Source organism: Trachurus japonicus, chromosome 10 (genome assembly GCF_045865225.1).
Source record: "Trachurus japonicus isolate A0001 chromosome 10, Traja_1.0".
Taxonomy (NCBI): domain Eukaryota; kingdom Metazoa; phylum Chordata; class Actinopteri; order Carangiformes; family Carangidae; genus Trachurus; species Trachurus japonicus.
The window spans coordinates 29,723,464-29,745,391 of NC_140916.1; the positions used below are offsets into that span (position 1 = coordinate 29,723,464).

The 21,928-nt window shown below is 40.3% G+C and overlaps 1 protein-coding gene across 2 annotated transcripts; it reads right to left on the bottom strand.

The window, feature by feature from the left end:
• Positions 1-57: 57 nt before the first annotated feature.
• LOC146980255 (long-chain-fatty-acid--CoA ligase 1-like) lies at positions 58-21,118 on the bottom strand. Of its 2 annotated transcripts, none has more exons than XM_085788527.1 (21): positions 21,067-21,118; positions 12,823-13,206; positions 11,358-11,472; positions 10,951-11,015; positions 9,796-9,897; positions 8,768-8,867; positions 8,460-8,635; positions 7,239-7,271; positions 7,096-7,147; positions 6,920-6,993; positions 6,094-6,171; positions 5,310-5,444; positions 4,997-5,131; positions 4,066-4,161; positions 3,865-3,937; positions 2,343-2,431; positions 2,134-2,250; positions 1,912-2,055; positions 1,676-1,780; positions 1,273-1,344; positions 58-1,085 (listed from the first exon to the last, which is right to left on the bottom strand). In XM_085788527.1, the coding sequence occupies exons 2-21, from the start codon at positions 13,015-13,017 to the stop codon at positions 945-947; spliced, it is 2,097 nt and encodes a 698-aa protein (XP_085644653.1). In that variant the 5' UTR covers positions 13,018-13,206; positions 21,067-21,118; the 3' UTR covers positions 58-944. The 2 variants fall into 2 exon arrangements, with proteins under 2 accessions (XP_085644653.1, XP_085644654.1); XM_085788528.1 differs by lacking the exon at positions 21,067-21,118 and adding an exon at positions 15,751-15,888.
• Between the last annotated feature and the right edge of the window lie 810 nt (positions 21,119-21,928).

Here is a 21,928-nt window from a genome sequence, read left to right on the forward strand (position 1 = left end):
AGTCTGAGGAAAAGAAATGTTTTCTCAATGTGGCCCCAATACTCCCTTGTAGCCTACTTTTGTTCCTGTTCCCATCATAAATAAATTAAAATTGACAGAGTTTCCCAATGTCCTGAGTTTTCCTTGGTACCTGAATCCCCCATGTTTGTTTGGGTAATCTTGTATATGGCTCACTCTGCTAGGTCCCCGGGTCCTATCTGGACCAAAGCTTATTCCTGAAAAGATTTAAGAACCCGTAGAAACAATCCTGTCATCCCTTGTGGACACCAACTGCACCTGAACAAACTCAACAAATGTAAAAAATATATATATATAATTATGAAATTTAACAAAAAAAAAAACTCAGAGACTGAACACTCACACATTGCCACGTGTGAGTATGTTTGGGTTACAAAAGCTGACAATATGGCTGACAGTGAACCCATTTCAGTTGTCTGACTTTTCCCTCTTCATCCTTACAATCAAAAACTGAGTGAGTATGCGTGTGAATTGCAGATACATGTGCTGCTACAGAGAACCGTGTGCCTTTTAAAATGCCCTTCTTGTAGATAATATAGTAAAATAGCTGATTACAATCAACAATTACCACAGAATTTGGACTCTTTGACATAACTATTTCATCAATGAACACATTCACTTGAAACAGAAATTGCACTCTGCAACCTCATTGGTTTTGTAGGCTACTCTGTGCCATCGTACGCATCATTTGATTTGATTTTAAATGCTCTGAATCAAGAGCCACTAAAAGCTACGTAACTTCTTGTTCCTGTTGTTTCTAGTGTTAATAGACATGATGACTAAATGATTTCATGATTCTCTCTTCATTTGTTTCTCAGTATGTGCTCTAGCTTCTACTCTCTGTGCATGTTCCCTTTTCTCTTCATGTAAAACACCTTTGGTGGTGGACCTCTACTGTCCTTGCATTTTGCCCCTCCACTCTTCTTTTACATCTTGATCCCAGCATACAGCTCTTCGATCTGCGGTCTGAAGTGTTGCCTTATTTCGTTCCTCTTGGCCTTCATTGTTGGAGTGAGCAGGCCGTTCTCAATTGAGAACATCTCGGTGTGGATGTAGATGGCTCTCACCTGAAGGACACAGATGTTGGCGATATGTGTTACAGAGAATAATAATATTTCACTCACAGAAAAACAGCATCTCATGTGTCATGGGATTTTTTTTCTTCTTTTTTTGTTGCAAAACTGCTACAAAGTCTACAGACTGGCCCAGTGATGTGTGGAAAAGCCAACTCTAAGCAAAAAGCCAGTGTTTTACCTGCTCAAAGGACTTGAGGCCTCCTCCTTTACCCAGTCGCAACATGTCTTCCAAGATGGCTGCTTTGACTTCCTGGAAAGACAGAAAAAAAAACGAGAAAAAAAGTTCAATCGATTAGCATGCAATAAATATAATACAATCAGAGATTGTAGTTGCATTAAGTGGAGTGCATCACTGGATAAAAAAAATGTATTCTACATTTGTAACTTTGTATACTGCAGGAAAAATGATGAACACATTTATAAAAAGTAGCAGAACAGGGAAATTAGTGTGTTATTGTTTTGGCCATTTACTGGAAATCTAGTAACTGTATTCTTTGACAAGGAAATGGATTCACAGTGCAGGTGCAGGAAACTAAGTATGCAGGCAAATCGTTCAAACGATAAACTGTATACACAATTACCACTTTGCTACATAGCTCCTGGTAGCTGCCGTCCAGTCCCAGAGTTCTCTTGGTCCAGCCAGACAGGAAGTCGGGGTCAGGGACCACCACCGCCACCAGACACGCCTGGAGACAAACACAATGTATAGAAGACTGACTGAACCTCTGTAGAAACCTGTTGAACGATGCCCCGATCCCTCCAGGAGATCCTGAAGTTCAACTGAAGAGATCAGAGAGCAGCTTCCTGCTCCACCTACCTGCAGGCTGTCTCCGTGCACAAACACCTGCGCCACCGCATCACTCCTGATGTAGACGTTTTCTATCTTTTCGGGGGCGATATACTCTCCCTGAGCCAGCTTAAAGATGTGCTTCTTCCTGTCCACGATCTTCAGCGTGCCGTTCTGTAACACACATACATACAGACTTGATGTCAGTCTGAAAATAAACAACAACAAAAAACTCCACAGACATGAACTTACTGGAAGCCATTTTCCAATGTCCCCGGTGTGAACCCATCCATCTGCATCAATAGCCTCTGCCGTCTTCTCTGGGTCTTTCAGATAGCCCTTGAAGACGTTACTGCCCTTCACACACACCTATAAAACCAACACACACACATTTATGAATAATAACACACAAATATATACAAGACTGAATGTGTCTCTGCGATGACGAGACGGTGTTTCACCTCTCCCTCCCCGTTCACAGCCATGTAGTTCATCTCAGCCACATCCACCAGTTTAATCAGGTTACAGGGCAGCGGAGCTCCGACGTGACCTGGACACGAGGTTGAGTTTTAACTTAAAACATTGACATTGAAACCCAACAGCTCGCACCATTATACCATCCTACGCAAACACAAGCTTCTGAGTTGGGAAGATGTGATAAAATATAGGAACATCTGTCTGCTCTTTAAAATCCTGCATAGTTTAGCTCCTCCACTTAATTCATTCATAAACCATACAATAACCTTTCTCTTGGTACTTCTCCTCTCGCTGTTTATCTGAGCATTACAGATACACCTGTCACACTACCATTGCCGGTACGTAATTATTTCTGAAATCTCGAATTTACCATCACTGGTATTTGGTCTTCCACTGTTGGCTTCTCAGCTATATAAACTATGTCATTCTTTTTTCTTTTTTTTTTTCTTTTTTTTTACATTTTCATAATTGCTAATATTTATATTACTATCATTATTCTTTTTACTCATCTTTCTGCTGTGAGAACTCTGCACTTTATCTAACTCAAATAAGAAAACAAGCACCTTATCCGAGAAAACTAGCACTTCAATCATGTACATCTCTAGTGTTTTGTGTGTTCTTCCATTTTAAATGAAGAAATGTATGTCTGTATTATCAGCATTGTCTCTATGTTGTCCATATGACCACCTGTGAAACTCGTGTGTGTACTGCCTCTATGCTGTCCATGTGTTCACCTACGTCGTCCAAGCTCCTCCTGTATTTTACTGTGATCTGTATTTGTGAAATTTATGTTGGGACTACAGATGGAAATTAGCTGCCGAAGCTAAACCTGGTACAAACATTTTCGTTGTTTTATACAATTAATCAGTGGTATTGATTGATACACTGTTTTGTATTAAACTAAATAAACTAAACTATAATACTGGTCAGCACCGTACGTGGTGACTTTTATCAGTCCCCATTCAGGAAAAGCACAGTTTGGTCAGTTATCATTTTCTGTTTCTGAACTCACTTCCCACCCATTATTAAAGATACACATACTGTACATACTCCACTTTTACCGCCAAGTTAAAAAACATGGTTTGTTGACAGTTACACCTGCACACACTAACATGTGACTGTGTGTTATTTGCATCATGATCATGGATGCTGCCTGTCTATACGTGATGTCTGTCTGCATCCCTGCATGTGATTACTGTATGTGTTGTGTGTGATTATATAATATGTGCTGCTTTTGTATGTTTTGCTTATATGTGCTATGTTTGCATGACTGCACTGCTGTTTTATTGTTTTCTTTTATCTTTATTGATCTATCTTGTTCTTAACTCTATGTTTTTAATTACTATGCTGTAACGTGTTTTTTTTTTAAGTGCCCATTGTCATCGGGCTGCCCTTTATAATGTTATCACTACAGTTAATTAATTGGGATTGTCCACGGTATAATAAACTAAACTAAACTAAACTAAACTAAATGAGTCAATCCATCCTATCTACACAGTAACATACCTGCGCTCCAGTCACCAGGCACGGTCATGGTGCATCCAGCAGTACACTCTGTTTGTCCATAGCCTTCATAGAACTGGGACAGAGAACAAGCTGGGGTCATTATCAGCATCACTGCTGCTGCTACAAACAGAGGATTATGGCAGAGGAGTGATGATGAAACAAGGACTGAAGTGAACCTGAGTGTGTGTGTGTGTGTGTTACCTGACAGCCAACTGCAGCTCTGAGGAAAGTGAGAACAGTGGGGGAGATGGGAGCAGCTCCTGTTACCATGAGACGGACGCGGCCTCCGAGGCTGGCCTGTAGAGGGCAGCACACGACTGTGTAAACCACCAGATACTATGTTCAACCCCAAACGACAAAACATGACAGCAACATCTTGACATGGCTAACAGCTTGAAAAGCCTCTGTTTTAGACTCACAGCGAAGCATTTTACCACATTTTTCCCACCACTATAAAACACAGCTATCCAATAACTTTCAGCACGGGACAGAAACATCCACTCTTATTCAAATAAATTCTCATAGTACGATGTTGTCTCCCAGACTCTCAAGGCTTTGCCTCTTTTTAACAGAGATCAAATAAAGTCACTTTAAAAGTCCTGATGGCAGATTTGTGTGCTCAGTCATTTTTCAGCTTTTTCCATTGTAGATGCAAACTGTTCATCTACTATCAGTGTTGGACAGGTTACTCTGGAAAAGTAATTAGATTATTAATCAATTTTTCTAAAAGTAATCATGTTTATGTTTTGATCACTTTATTTAAAAAGTAACTGGTTACATTACTGGTTACTCCATTCCCTCCCCCCCAAAAAAAGAACAATTTCTAGGAAAGGACCAGCAATTGTAATGTATTATAATGCATTACTTAAAAAAAAGAAATCAAATTATAGTAATGCACTAGTAAAAATGCATTACTGCCAACACTATTTACTAAGAACCACCTAGAAGTCAGTGTACAGTAGCTCAGTTTTTGATTAAAATGCCTTTTATTTTCACACTGTGCAAAAAAAAAAAATCAATTCAAATTAACTTAATGAATTCAATTTATCAAGTAACCCTTGTAAAAATCATTCCTGGACACACAGCACCTGACTTGGAGGAATTGGACCTTTGAAATGTCTCAGTAGCCTACCTGGACTTTCTTGAAGATGAGTCGGTCCCAGATACTGTCTCTCCTGACGATGCCTTTCTGCATCTCGACCTCCTTCCTCCTGTAGGCGAAGCCCAGCACCCAGCGCTTCAGAGAGGTATTGGCCTGTCCAAAGATCTACACAAACACACACACACACCTTTATCTTAAGGAACAGTATCATCATCAGCCTTATGGTCTGTGCTGCACTGGTGCAAAAAAGGAGGTTCAGTAAGGTGCTGCAGAGATGTTTAGTTGAAAATGTCAACATGAGCAGTACAGTAAGTGTGAGAGAGTCAGCAGTGTGTGCACCGACCTTATCGTACATTCTGTTGAGGAGTCTGGGCACCACGGGAAACACAGTAGGTTTCAGTGTGAGCAGGTCGTCTGACAGTCGGCGGATATCTCCCTGGAAGAAGCCAATCCTGGCTCCGCTCACGATCATCACTCCCTGTCCGAGGAAGATGGAGAAGGGAGAAGTGAAGACGGAGTCATTGAAAAGAGGCTGACACCATACAGGAGTATCATTAAAGGGATAGTTCAACATTTTGGCAAATTGGCCCATTGCCATAATCCCTATAGTCATAGCAGTAGATTCGTTACCTTTAATTTTTGGTGCAAGCTATTTTTAGAACGGCGGAGCAGAGCCGCGAGCTGCTCAGAGCTACGCTACAGAGGCTCATGGGATTTCTTGGTTTCCCTCATCAAACTCATCAAATACACAATCCAACAACTCCAAAACGCTTTCGTGGAAAAGTTGTGACCTGCATATTCACCACGCTATGAGATAATAATGAAACGTTGCAAGATGGAGTTGTTTTCGAGGCAAATGCGTCTCGTAACATTCTGTTGTCCACAAGAGCATTTTGGAGTTGTTGGATTGTGTATTTGATGAGTTTGATGAGGGAAACCAAGAAATCCCATGAGCCTCCGTAGAGTAGCCATGAGCAGCTCGCGGCTCTGCTCCGTCGTTCCAAAAATAGCTCGCACCGACAATTAAAGGTAACGAAAACTATAGGGATTATGGCAATGGGCCAATTTGCAAAATGTTGAACTATCCCTTTAACAAAGGGTGAGGAAGGGAAACTATGGGAACATACCTGTACTACTCTCTCAAACATATGAGCCAAGGGTAGGAAGGAGATATGGACGTCACTGGGACTAAACTGACATGAAATCTACAACACACGCACACATCCATGACACAGATGGATACACAGGTAAACGTACACACATGGACGGACAAGACAGACAGGGAGAGAAAGGCATCAGGTCAGTGTTAACGTTTGTACCTCCACCACTCGCTCAAACATGTGGGCCAGAGGCAGAAAAGACAGCATGACATCCTCTGAGCTGGTCTGAAGGTAAGACTGGAGAGCAGAGGGAAGAGTTCACATCTTCTTGTTGGCAACAGTTATTCAGTCATATTTGCTGGAACTGTCACTATATTCTGATAGTTTTACATGAAATGGGTAATTTAGGAAAAACTCCAACTCCTCTGGCTCCACCTACAGCCTGTAAAGGTTGGGGGAGGGACATGAACGTTGTGTTGTTTTGAAATTTCCGACTAAGTAGTAGTAGTAGCTGTTAACTTTTGGTGAATTTAGGAGAAATCTACCAACAAGAGACAAAATGATTTCGTTTGACTTTTCTGAAAAAATACATGTTAAAGAAGAAAAATAGCCAAAAATCTCAAAATTAATCAGTGCATGAAAAAACAGTGTTTTTGCCTGTAGTGTCTCGCCCATACAAAAATAAAATATAAGTAAAGCATAAGTATATAAAAAAGGAAGAGGTAAAAAGGAAAAGAGCAGGTAGAGTTGGAGAGGAGGAGACAGAGAAAAGAACCTCCTTGAGGATAAACTGCTTTTAGCTTCTTCTGCTACAGATGCTGAAGATTTTAGTTTCACTACATCATCCCCTCACCTCTGTCATCTTGATAAAGGCTGAGCAGTTGGACACAATATTCCCATGTGTCAACATGGCTCCCTTTGGGTTTCCTGAAAGACACACACACACATTATGCACACTGTTTAAGGGAAACGCATACACAGAGTCTAATTTCAGACACTGATGGAAATGTTTCAGTGTGTGTCTCACACCTGTCGTTCCGCTGGTGAAGCAGATGACCGCCATGTCCTCAGGCTGTGGAGGCTGGTGGACGAGGTCAACAGTCAAACGGTGTTGTGTAACGCTCAACATGGTTTTTTATATACTGACTGGTGAGAGGTCAGTGTTTACTTACCACTGGTTGTTGATGGTTGGCCTTCCCGATAGCCTGCAGAACAAGAAAGGCTCATTAGGAAAAATCAATAGGGATGGGATGAATGAATGAAATGACTGAACATGAGGAAAAACCACAGACAAAACAAGAGAAAATGACACAACAGAGCAAGAAAACACAGAAAGAGTGCACACAAAAGCAAAAAAAAAGAGTTAAAGGTTGAATATGGAGAATGCGTATTAAAAGCTATATTTTTTCAAAAATAATAGGTCCACAGTGTGTTTGGAGGGGTGCAGAATAAAAGTATTGCTTTTCCAGAAAAAATTATATGCATTCTGAATTAATTAATTAATTAACATTGTGGCCCACTTTTCCGCTGTTTTCCTAACCCTCCTCCCGGTCGTGTGCATTTGTTTCCAGCAAAGCCAATCGGTAGATCGATGGGTTATCACATACATGTTGTTATGTTGTGTGTATTTCTGTAGTCTTATCTGTCATGAACAACAGATTACATGTTACGGGGCGCGTTTGTGTCATGGACTCGCGGTGCCACAGAGACCGAGACGAGCTGAGCCTGTGACCAGAGACACTGTTTGTGACACCGCCCGGGTCCGAGGCTCTGATCAGCAGGTTTGGTTTTCAGCCACGATGTGGAAGCGAGCCTCCACTCTCAAGTCATTTATCTAACATCACAATTAGTCTGAAGCTGTTTAAATACCCTGCATAGTTCTTCCCTGTGCTACTCTGATCAGAGCAACGTCCCTAGCAATGGGTCTGGCAACCGACTGCAGGAATTATTTTTCTGTTGTTGTAACTCCTATCTCTGGTCAATAGGTGGTGTTTTTCTGTTCATGCTCCATATTCAACCTTGAACAAAATTTATAAAGTGTGTCCAAGCAAATTCCCCGCAGTACAATAAATAGTAATGTTGTGACAGTTTGTAGAAATTAAATTCAACATTTATTCCCACACTGTACCCATGACACAATACGGGGCCGTTCAATAACTACACCGGTTTTCAAAGAAATATTATATATTCTTCTTTGTGAAATATATCATGAAATTCTACCGACAGAAATTTACTTGGACACACTTTAGTTAAAACTAAGTAATTAAAGAGAAAAAACATCAATGCAGAATATTTCCATGTAAAAATACCAACACAAAACAAAAAAACCCTGACTACCACAAAGAGTAAAGCACTGATAACAAAGACAAAGGGTGGTGGTGGTGGGGGCTGACCTCCATCTCCTGCAGGCTGAGGATGTGGATACCAGCCTGTTGACCTCTGCTGACCAGCTCAGCATCAGGGGTCTCCATCAGAACAATGGTCTTCACTGAGTGCTTCCTGTCCTGGACACAGTCGAGCACCAGGTTGACTTTGTCCACCACGTCACACACTACGGTGGAGATGGAAGCTGCAGGAAGAACAGACAGACGCATGCGGACCAGGTCAGGTCAGCAGCAGCAGCAGCAGCAGCAGCAGCAGAACAACACCAGCACAAACACAGTGAATGCGTTCAGGTTGTGGTTTCTGTGTTTTTTTTTACCTTTGTCTATGATGTAGCCGATGGCCTCTGTTCCCAGTGTGTCGTACAGAGGCACTGACACCAGAGAGTAGGTGTAACACGCCAGCTCACTCATGGTCCACTAGAACCACACACACACACACATTTATAACACATACATAACATTAGTAATACAAGACAAAACATTGATATGCAGATAAACAAACTGTAAGTGTACTTGCAAACTTCCCATCTACTTCATTACTTGTTCAGTCCACAATCACTTATAACACCCGCTCTAGCAACTGGTTGCAATTGCATATTCCCAAAATTCGGACTGAGCTAGGGAGGTCTGCCTTCTCAGCTTATGCCCCACACATCTGGAAACATCTACAACTAACTCTTAAGTTAAACTCATTTGTCCCATTCAATCACTTCAAATTATTAATTAATAATTCCCTGTCTTCCGTTTGTAATTGTTTCCTCTGATGTCTTCTGTTCTGTCCTTTACTGTATTTTATTGTGTATATCTGTTCTGTATTTTGTTTGTTTTGCTTTGTACTCTCGTCTGCACTGTAAATGAGGCTTGCCTCAGTGTACTAATGATAGTACGATACTAAATAAAGGTAACTAAACTAAACTTATGTGGTGAGATAATGCAACTACCTCCAGGTACATGTCAGTAATGATGTGATTGTGTGATTATAGGTCAAAATGAATGTATGTAGTATAATTGTAATTATATATTTATATAGATATTTATAAGGTGTATATGGTATATTTATATAGATGTATTATGTAGTTATAAGGATGTCTGTGTAGTTACAAACTGAAGAATAGTTAAAAAAGGGTGGGAAATTAAAAAGGTTTTGCACTTCTTCCCACTCCTTTTTTGAACAATGTGTGGTGTTTTGTTATGTCTTGGCCCTATTTTTATTTATTTCCTTTTTCTTTCTTTTGTATGTACAAATAGTTACATACTTTTTTTTATACATGTTCGAAAATAAAATTCATTCATTCATTCACTTTCAAGCTTGTGTGTATGTGTATGTACATCCGTCTGTCTGTACCTCAGGTCTGTTCTGAGAGAAGATGCCAATGTAGGGGTCGGTGGTCTTGGAGTGTCCTTTGTGAAGAAATGCTGAACCCAGATTCTCTGTTCGCTCCATTACCTAACACACACACACACACACACACACACACACACAAAGGATTTATTGTATGAATTATAAACAATCATACGTATTGTTTCTATCACATAAAAGTAAAACAAAAGTTATTGACGAGTGCTGTGGTGGTCAGCATCACTGTGCTGTTCTGTTGTTGTGCACAGGACGAGATAACCCGGTGTTTAACATGTGTCACATTCCTGGACACTGGATCCTACATTTTTGCTCGACTGTGCCTCGTAAATGTCTTTGAAACTTCACACTTCTGGTTTGCAATGCAGGCTTTGTTTCATGCATGTGTAGTCCAAGGATGGCAGATCCTCAAGGGCTAAGGAGGACGTTATAAAACTGCTCTCACAAACTGAGTGGCACTACTACTATCTCACTGTAAGAGGAAACACCTAAATATTGCTGCGTTCAAGACAACTCGGAAGTCGGAAAAAAACGAGCTCAGAATTGTCAAAAACGAACTCAGAAATTACAGGTCGGAAACTCGGGTCAGCCCTCGTCTTAAACGGTTAGAATTTAGAAATTTTAAATTATTTGTTGAGGTTTTAATGCATTTTATTTTATTATTGCAGTAGCCTATATGAAATATGTTTATTTTAAGCTGTGATTGTTGTATTATGTAAAATTGTGGTCCTCATATGTGACAGAAATAACGTTTAACTCTTATCAAGGCTATAACATTCTATGTGCACTCATCTGCGGCGTCTCCTCTCCTCTTCATTTGCCTCCAAAATAAACATAATTTACTATTGCATATATTTTTCTTATTCAGCTATGAGCCACAATATGCCAAACTTCCTTCGGGTATCTCCTCCGAGTTCCTGCAGCGTGAACGCAATGATGTCAGAAATTTCCGAGTTGGGACTTCCAACCTCCGAGTTGTTTTGAACGCAGCATAAGCTACAAATATAATTCAAATGTAAATACAGCCCACAGAGGTTATATCTTGCTGCTACTGCCTATGCTTCCTGCACCTTACAGCTTTACTATTGACCAGCTGGAGGCCATGATGTTTTCATGAGGTGAGCTGCTGACGCTGAGTCTCACCTCTCTGTAGGACAACCAGTCGTAAGGCTGGTTTGGTTTCCTGGAGCCCAGACAGGGACCATTATCTGCGAGATGGAAAAGTGACAGGGGAGAGCGTGAAAAACATGGGAAATAGCTGTGTTCATATCTTAAAACATCTGATCACACATGAAAAACTAAAACTACAGTGTTTATTGTAGAGGCAACAGTCTGACTTGAGAGGCTGAGGTTTAGTGTTTAGCCACAAACTGTATAGTAAAAGTACTTAAGTTGAAAAAGAAATACAGTCAAGTAAACTCTCATCTCAAATCTCATTAAGCTGAGTGTGATCTAGTTTACTGTCATGGCAGCCATCAAACATATCTCATCACAACTCTTCAGTTAAAAATATGTGCACCGATGATCACGTCATATCAGTGGTGACTTACTGGAGACTCGGGTGCCTCTGAGGAAGAACTCATACATGGTCCTGCCATCATCGTATATATGTGTCATGTGACCATCTCCCCTCTGAAGAGGTGATCTGCGCGCCAAATCTCCACCCTGGTAGAAGAATCAAGTCAGGGTTAAGAAATCTACAGTTCAGTCCAACAGTGAAGGGGCTTCAACATCAGACTCAGTCTCTCATCCTCTGCTTGGATATCTACATACAATCACAGTCTGAATGAAAAACCTTGATTGAAATGAATGATGAATGTGTTGATCATAAATAAAATATTTGTTGATTTAAGTTGCAAAAAAGTGTAGTTCTCTCTCAGGCACCTCCTTGAAGCTCTAATAACAACAGGTCATCAGAAGAGAGAACACCCAGAGCCTCTCTTCTGATTGGCTGGCTGTTTTCTGGGGGATTTCATAAAATAGAGTAGATTTCATGTAAAACACTCAGAGTCACCAAATCCTGCAAGTGTTGGATGGTGAATCCAAGAGGGCGGGTCTTGGTGACTACCATGTTGTGACATCACAAAGTTAAAAAAAGAAAAGAAAAAGTCCTGATGGTTTGCTTTTAGGCTCATTTTCTGAATACACTACTGAGCACTTTAACACTTTGACAATTTTAATGAAGAACCTAGACCTGCTTTATAACAAAAAACACATGGACATTTCACTTAACATAGGACCTTTAAAGGTCTGAATGGAACCAGCCATCAGACCTGAATGGTGTCATTATCTTATAGAACAGATTCATTCACTGTTACATTTACTTAATTTGCAAGACAAATTAGCTATCATGCTTTACGTCCTGTGTGATTTGCCTGTTTGTAGCCACCAAGGCATGGACTGTGACAAAATGGGGGCCTGGAGGTAAATTATTAATACCAGGTAGTGCTGCAGTGTGAAGTCTTACTGGTATTGTACAATCTTGCTGTAGTTTGTGAGCAGTTTCTGTCTGTTCAGGGTGGCAGGTACTTGTGTTATCTCTTTAACTCATTTCTGTTCCATTGATTGAATATACTATATACTTTTTTCAGAGACATATAAAGGGCCTAACACCTCAGGTTACAGTTGTGCCTTTAGATACACCTGTTGTTAAATCAAGCTGTATAGTGTTTGCTGACACGTAACTGCAATCTAACATCTGAAAGTGGAAAGTTGTTCCACCTCCTCTCCTATTTTAAATATAAAACAATGTTGGAATCATATCTTATAACATACAGGATGTTTTTTTTTGATTACTGCTTAATGTTTACACTTTGCTTGTATATTGAATTGATGGATTTATGTAAACAGGGCATCATTGGAAAAGAGAGCTTGCTCATGTTGGCCCTCCCTGAATTAATAAAGAAAAAGAAAGAAAAGAAATGCATCAATGCAACAATCCAGTATCAATTCTGGCTATAACACAATATATCAGTAACAGTTGAACAATTTAAAATGTAACAGTTTACAACTCACCGGAACTTCAACAGACTGCAGACGGAGGTCGAAGGCTGATGGGAGCGCCTTGGGTCGTGTTGCCAGGTAGTAGGTTGTTGCCACAGCAACTGCCCCCATGCTTACCAACATGGGGGTAGAGGCACCCCTTATGTACTGGCTGACATCCTCCAGATCTGGCAACCTCAGCTTCTGAAAGAACTCTTGGCTCAGCATGGTGCTGCTGATGAGGCAGAAGGTGTGTGTGGAGAGAGGACCTGTGTGTGTGTGTGTGTCCCGCTGGAGTGGTCGCTGTCGGGTGTGTGTTATAATATGAGTATGCACTGCAGGCTCGGAGGTGAGGTGAATGCCCTGAGTGTGTGTTATAGGAAGGAGTGTGTGGAGGGATGTGAGCCAGGAGACGGCCTGGAGGGACGACAGAGGACACATCATTCATTAGTTCACTTACAGTTTCAAGTATTTTCAGTCCACAGTTTTTTTTGGAGGTTTGTTACTTTTAACCACCAAGCACATGACTTATTTTGTTTCAAGGGATAGATCGCCATAATCCCTCTATTCATAGGAGTAGGTTCATTACCTTTAATTATCGGTGCATAATCTGCTATGAGATAATAATGTAACATTACGAGACAGAGTTGTTTTTCGCGGCAAAGTAGCCGGAACTACATTCCAGACACGGCTGCTGCGGGTTAGTGAGTGAGTGATTTCAAAAGCGCAAGTAGTTCAGAGTATTTGCTTCATGTGTCATAATGTTACATATTTCATAGCGTGGTGAATGTGCAGATCACAACTTGTCCACAAGAGCGTTTTGGAGTTGTTGGACTGCATATTTGATGGGTCTGATGAGGGACAGGGCACCTGTACCGTTCACCTCCACTGTTCGCTGAGTAGCTCACATCTCTGCCCTGCCAATCTCAAAACAACATGCACCGATAATTAAAGGTAATGAACCTACTCTTAAGACTATAGGGATTATGGCAATAAGTGAATTTGCCAAATGTTGAACTATCCCTTTAAGTGAAACTTTAATGTTACAAAGTCCTACATTTCTACCACATGTAAACAGAGCTTAACATTGACACCTTGATGAAAGCAGTATTCACAAAAGCATTAGACTGAAATAAAACACCTGTGGTCAATATTTGCTCTCTTTTCAAAAATGAAAAGCATTTAGCATTTTAGCATTGTAAATAAGCAACTATGACTCAAATAGAAGAATAAACCAGACTTGTTATTGACTTGACATTGAATTGCAACCCAGATAAAGACGCAAATAAATCAGTTTAACCAAATTACATCAATACACAAGTTATTTAATCAGACTTTCATTTAAGGGGAAACATGACTGGATATCTACACTACACTACAGAGACCTCAGGTGCTATGTACTGCTGTTAGAAACTTAATTGTAGGGGAACTTGTTCAGCTGTGTCTCACATTGCAGTATAATTAGCTCATATGTCACATATTTAACAGATTCTCTCTGGACGTGTCTAGCAGGTGTCAAGTGTAAGGTTCCCATGGTGTGTGAGTTTGTTTGTGTTGAACAGGTGGGGAATAAGGTTCGCCGAGATGTAACACACACACACACACACACCCACACATACACACACAGGTGAGGTGACTGATTAGAGGAGCTGTTGAAGAATAAACAGATTAGAAACAGAGTCTGAGGTGAGAACAGGGACAGCTCCACCTCTGTGTGAACCTTGGATGAGGGCCATGACCCCAAGTCCCAGGTGAGAGAAACACACTGAGACACTACACCGACCACATGGAGACCATGTTGTACATGTGGTCTTATTTTGTCACTGAGCATTACAATTCACTTTTATGTAAGTCTTGAGGAAGCACTGAGGACAAACCCTCCTTTTCAATCATGCTGAGAGAAGAGTAGAAGAAACACACAACACTGAAGGACCATGCTGTTTCTGTCATTGCCACATCATAGAAATATAATGTATAGTGGATGTTAACTGACTGTTCCCGAAATACATATTAATACTGGAGATGTCTGTTTAAAATACAGTATCTATTGGCAATAGGGTGCGGTTTAAAAAAACAATTTTCCGATTCATATCGATCTTCATTTGAAAGATCCAACATCAATTTGTAAAATCCTAACCCTCTTTGTAATGTACTGTATGCCATTTCTGTTTGTTAGTCTCACACAGTCGCAGTTGTGTCCATTCATTCACTGTTGAAATGTACACATTGATTGCATTACTTGTATGTACAGTTTTTAAGATTTTCAATAATGCACCCGGTTAGAGACTTCCATCTTTGTACAATTTGCAGCATTAGTTCTATGAAATTTTCTTTCATTCCCAGCCAAAATTGGTATTAACACTGACATATCACTAAATTAATCAATATCGAATCAAATCGGGACCTTGTGAATCGGAATTGAATCAGTGTATGCCTTTAATTTAGAGGATGGGCATTAGTGGAGGATGTGTTGTTTTTTTCTTGCTGTCATAAAAGATTATAAAAAAACAACTTGTGTTTTACAAAGGCTTGAACCTGAGTTATTCCATAGAGCAATGACAACAATCATAACACATGTGTCTGTGTACCTGTTACTGGCTAATCAACTAGTTCAAGGGCTTACGTTGGTATTGGTGAGGAATAATTGGTACCAATACATCTCTACCTTATGCTACAAAACAATATGGGTGCTGATTTTCATGTAATGTATTTGAACTTCATGTTCACTTCTTGTTCTTGGAGGATTAGGAAGAATAAACACAGTCTGATGTTCGATTGAACACATCATTGCTGACATACCGCAACGTGAATCACAATAAGTTCCTGAGGATGATGAGCAGTGCCAACCTGCAAGCTAGAAAAACCTGTACGAGACAGACTACTACACAACGACTTGGTTTCATGCCACATTCTTGAAGCACAACACAGAAATCGTTCCTATTAAATTTCTTGATCACTCACCTGCGACAGAAAACAGCCAGGTGAGACAGTAGCTTTTCCCTCAGCAGCTCAGCATCCGATAACAACCACTGTGTTTACTGCAACTACAGCAACCGACACACACTCTGCTCCGCTCTCCCGAGGAGGACACACTGATATACCACTAGCACAGAACACACACACACACAGATTCAGTTACAAGGTGATGTGTAACCTCAGATAATCTACCAATCAAAGGTCAGACTGGCTCCAGGCAGGGCTCTGATTGGCTAATTGTGGCAAGACGGCCAGTCTGATTGTTTACATCTCAAGTCTTTGAGGCAATCAATAAACTTATCCATGGACAAGATCAATAAGCTATAAGGTTGGAGCCAGGGGAGCACATCGTTAGGGGTTTGGGAGATTTCTGATTGCTCATTCGTTTACACATATAGCCTCGTCCTTTACAGCTCAAAACAACCGCATGCAAGGGTGGGGGGAAAATCCATACAGCATAGTATTGTGATATTTTGCATTACAATATTGTATTGATGCTAAGTATCAATCTGACTGAAACTAAGAACTTTATCTTAAAGGGATAGTTCAACATTTTGGCAAATTGGCCCATTGCCACAATCCCTATAGTTTTAGGAGTAGGTTTGTTACCTTTAATTGTCGGTGCAAGCTGTTTTTAGAACGGCGGAGCAGAGCCGCGAGCTGCTCAGAGCTACGCTATGGAGGCTAATGGGATTTCTTGGTTTCCCTCATCAAACTCATCAAATACAATCCAACAACTCTTTTCTGGGCAAATTGAATTGTAGGCAAGTGGACTTGTATTTGTCTGGGAAGACGTTTTGCCTCCAAGGGGTTCATCAGTTCGTACGCAACAAGTCTCACTAGTACGCACTAAGAGGCGAAATGTCTTCCCAGACAAATACAAGTCCAGTTGCCTACGATTCAATTTGCCCAGACAAGAACAATGACCTGGATGAATGAGAATATCCATAGAAATCCAACAAATCCAAAACACTCTCGTGGACAAGTTGTGACATGCACATTCACCATGCTATGAGAACGTTACGAGCAAAACCACTGACGCGTGTTCCAGTCGGTCGGTCTTTTCGGCAAGCAGTCTCTACATTTGCCTCGAAAACAACTCTGTCTCGTAACGTTCCTTTATTATCTCATAGCGTGGTGAATGTGCAGGTCACAACTTGTCCACCAGAGCGTTTTGGAGTTGTTGGATTGTGTATTTGATGAGTTTGATGAGGGAAACCAAGAAATTCCATTAGCCTCCGTAGCGTAGCTATAAATTAAATTCAACCTTTATTCCCACACTGCACAACCTAAGGAGGATTACTACTCAATTAATTTCTTCAGACTTTTCTTGGACTCACTTTATTAGAAAAAACAGATGTTAACAAAGTTTTTATTTTAAGACATCATTTGCAGTCGAAAAAGGCTAATAAATCGCAATATATATCACAGCAATATTTTTTATATCGTATTGAGACACAAGTATGGTGATAATATCATATCACAGGACCTCTGATGATTCCCACCCCCTTATATGCAACACAACCTCTCAGTGTCAGTGTCTCTGTTATAAATGAATGAGAGTGTAAGTTCTCTGACCAAGAGCCTTGCAAAGGAAACCAGGCTAAAGCAGTTGCTCCGTTGCTTCACCTTTCTCCCACTGACCTCTGACCCCTGTGTGGTCAGTGGAGATGATTAGACGAGGAAGCTGTTTTGTTGACTCACCAAGTTGTGATATTGTGCCTTTCACAGGGTATAGAGAGAGAGTCTATTCATTAAGTGCTTCAGTTGTTAAAAATCTATAAAGTTCCCTGTATCTTAATGTAGAATTTCAAACTGATTGCTTTTTCAACTGATTGCACAGAATACATTATCACTGCGTTAAGATGTGAAGTATATCAGACGTGTGTCCATTAACACATGTGGATGTAAACACAGATACACAGCTACTTCCTATTTCCTGTTAAATCATCTCAACTCAAGCGGTCATTGATAGATCACTGTAACACAATCAGCAGAGTGAGAGACACAGAGAGAGAGAGAGAGAGAGAGAGAGAGAGAGAGAGAGAGAGAGAGAGAGAGAGAGAAGGAAGAAATGCAATTAAATGTCCTGTTGCACTTATCTTCTACCAGGATGGATTATCAATAAGACAAAAAGGAGAAAATGAACCCAAGACACCAAGAGACTGAAGACCCTGGGTGCCTCGTAACCATTGCAACGCATTGATTAATTGAAAAGAATTACTCCGTTACATGCATTACCGACGCACAATAAAAAATAAAATGCTACTGTTTTACGATATCCTCCAAGTCCTGTTCTGTACATTAACTGAGATACAACAAACCTAAGGTAGAGTGTTATCCCTGTGGTTTCTGGAGTCTATGAAGCACTGGATTCTCCTTTGAATCATGACTGTTAAATATTTACATAATTGTGTATATAATATGAAAACTGCTCTGCACCTCTATGTCAGTATTCTTTCAGTGATTTGGCTCAATATGGTCACAATGAAGTCCAACAAAAAAAGAGAATATGTAATGATCAAGTTAATTTACGTAATGTTTGACTGTTTTCATTTTATGCTATGGTGCATTTCCATTCCCATTGCCTTTCAAACTACATTTTAGTAGACCACAATTATATAATATTTAATTTATTTAAAAAAGAAAAAGGGATATAAATACTATTTGATGTTGAAGTTGCAGTTTAACACTTCCAGGTTGTGAGACATTGCAAAAAAAAAAGTACTACTCGTATCAGTGCATTGATGAATCAGCATTTAACAATAGGCTATAGTGATGCAATACCTCACAGGAATATACATCCCCAAACTCTTAACTGGAAACATCGGCAAAAGGGTAATAATAAAATTTTGCAGGTGTATGGTTGAGGTGAGGCTTTACTTAAAGCAACATTCCTACCCGCGCAGGGAAGTTACATAGTGCAGTTTCAGCCGACGCGACCCGGCTTAGGCTGCAGCGGCAGCACCATTCATCCTATTAACCATTTTTCTACCATAATTGCAATGAGTCTGGAAACATTATTTTAAGGCCGATAAACTCTGCAATGTTGTTTTAATGTTCAGCTGGTTTGAGAGTCTCTGAAAGTACTAGTCAGTCCAAAACAGCAATCTGAAGCTGCGGTGGACACAGGCTCACCACAAATGGACAGCTGCAGACAGCTGAAGCCTCTTTGTGCTGTTGTGCACATGTGCGCCTCTTTGTGACCACAACTTGCATTTTTCCTCTAAAGGCCATACTTCCATCACAATAATCCCAAAATTCAGCGTCTTCCCAGATGTGATTCCAACACACATAGGCTACACTCAGTGAACCACAAACACACACACACACACAAACACACAAACACACACCAAAGAGACTGACAACTCATCATGTGCAATAATTAAGTGTGTGTGAGAAAGAGAAAGTGTTTATTGATTACTTATAATAGTACTTGATCAAGTATAATTACCATTAAGTACAATTATGTGATAATACAGTACTTCTGTACTTGCAGGTACATACAAAATATTCAGACTGCATTAAAAGTAGTACTATTATTCACAGGAAGTTATAGGATACAGGTCAAACTGCCCCGACTCTGAATGCATGAAAGTAACCTTTATTTTTTTTGTGTTCTTTATACAGTACTATGTGACTTTTTCATAAAAATCATAGTATAAAGCCTTGCTTTATCTCAAAATGATATCCCACCCCACCCCCCACCCCCTTCAGGACATGTATCCTTATCCTACTGCCAGATTCTTGCCAGTAGCCTATACTGCACAGCCATAGTGGTCAAATATTGTTATATGATGAATGTATTGTTATTACTGATGATATAACACTGTTATATGCATTGGGATCTTTTTTTTTAAAGCCAATTATCTTTCTTCCCTGAGACCACATGAGAATAAGCAAATAAAAGGCTGACACTATTATTATATAAATTGTTATATGTCAATGCATTGAGATGTTTTTTTTTAAAGATGAACTTCTTTCCCTGGGATCACACTAGAATAATCAAATAAAAGGCTAACTCTATAGAGACAAAGGATCCCTTTGATTTGCAGTTTATGGATGTCAGGAAGACTAACCCTTGGGTGGGCGGACTCAGCAGCTCTACGTTAAGCCCCCGCATGTACACCCCCATGAACTGGTTGACCTGCTCCACACTGAAGGTCAAGGAAGCTTCTACACAGCAATGGATTGTGGGAACACACACTACACAAAAGCATTAGACTTGTTGTGAAAATGAAGTCCATCAAGATATAATCCCCCACCCCACCCAGCTAGCTCCATGTGTGTCTCACAGTTTTCTGCATGGCTGTTGTGCAGCACGTGATCCCCTATAACATAACTGCTACAAGTGCCACCACAGTGACAGAGAAGGGGGTGGGGTGGGGCAAAGCTGCTCAATGGAGGGGGGTGGAGGGGAGGGTCCAACCAATGAAAGTACGGTGGGTTCATAATGTCAGCCAATCAGAGACAAGTCACCTTTCACCCCAAAACCTGCAGTGCTCCATACATCCATGTCTGGACTCCTGAAGGTTTCCTCCTCCTACGCTCTGCACTCACTTTGCTGACGTCTCTTACGTAGCCTATAATATCTGTGATAGCATATAGATGCAGATAATCAATATTATCTTATCTAAGTATCTTCATACAACAATACACACGCACACACAATGACTGCATGAATGAGTGCAGGTGTCTGAAGAGCTGGTTGTTAATCTATAACATCTCACTAACAGACTTTAAACTTCACCGACCGCCATGCTGAACGCTGAACGCCTCTCTCTCTCACTACAGTGATTGTTGAATAATCAAACAGTGACTGGACCTAAAGTTTATATATGGCCATTATGGCACTAAACGAAAGTAATGTCAATAGCAACCCCGGTCTAAGAAAGTAAACAAACACACTGTTAGAGGATGTTTTAAATTGACTGGAGTCATGTTCACGTAACGTCAGTCTCCTTATATCAATTATATGTCAACTATTAAGACAGCCGCAGGTTAAAACAGTGCAGACGGTGTAGTGGTCTGACCCTGTTAAAGACTTTAACAACCGGCTACATTATATATTCATTCATGCTGCACAGGAAATAAAAGCTACAAAGGATAAAGTCGTTAAGGGAATTATGATGTTCTTTTTACAAGATACAATTAAACTTGCCATCTCTACATGGAGTTCTGCGGAAACCTATTTTTTTAACGCTGCATTTTTACATTTTTGTGGCACACACTTTATAAAAAACCCTATTCAGTGGTTTGAAATAAATAAAACAAATGTAAACTAGTTTGAAAACTTCCCACCTGTTCGCGGCAGTTTCTCCCCGGCTTCTTGTTGCTGACCACGCGCACCACTAGCACTGTTACAATCGGACTTCCGGTTGTAAGTTTTCAAAATAAAAACCATACACTATATGCACAACTTTACCATAACGCATTATGCGAGTGTCAGATGATTAAAACAGCTGAATGGAGTATTTTCCTCTGGAAAAACCTTAACTAAAGCACAACTTCCGTCTTTGCTGGTTGTCTTTTGACGGTGTTAAGATTTTATGATACTTTAACACGTCATTTTGAAGACAAACTTGCCTGATTTCCGGTCATTGTACACGGCAGACTGCATCATAGTGTGTGTGATGGAAGTGAATACTCCCAGTTGATCTAATATTGACAGACGCATTAATGCCCAGATTTACACATGGCTCTATATGAAAACTATGTCGTTACTTCGGCAGGCATTTAACATGCAAGACAGGACCCTCTGCGTGCAGTCAGTCTAAGCCACAGTTGTGTGTAGGTCAGCACCTTGACTGACGGGGTTTCACAATCCTCCTCAGTCTGGTCATTGTGGTAAGAGTCTGTGCAAGCTGCAAAACATGCGCTGTTTCCCCCCTGTCGCTGCTGCTGACACAGGACTGAAAGATGATCACGTTTAACCGTGGATCCTGAACCGACCTATCCGTTTTAATGCGCATACATTTCTTCAGTCACATTTGACTTCAATTTACAGAATAAACTACTTCCAGTTCCATGTTATTTCTAAACTGTAATCTCTAAACTTAAATCTTGTTTAAAACATATACATACACACACAAATAAGTCCTGGAATTAAAGTTTATCACTCTCAGTGTGTAATAATGTATGATTTCTGTAGATGTTCATAATA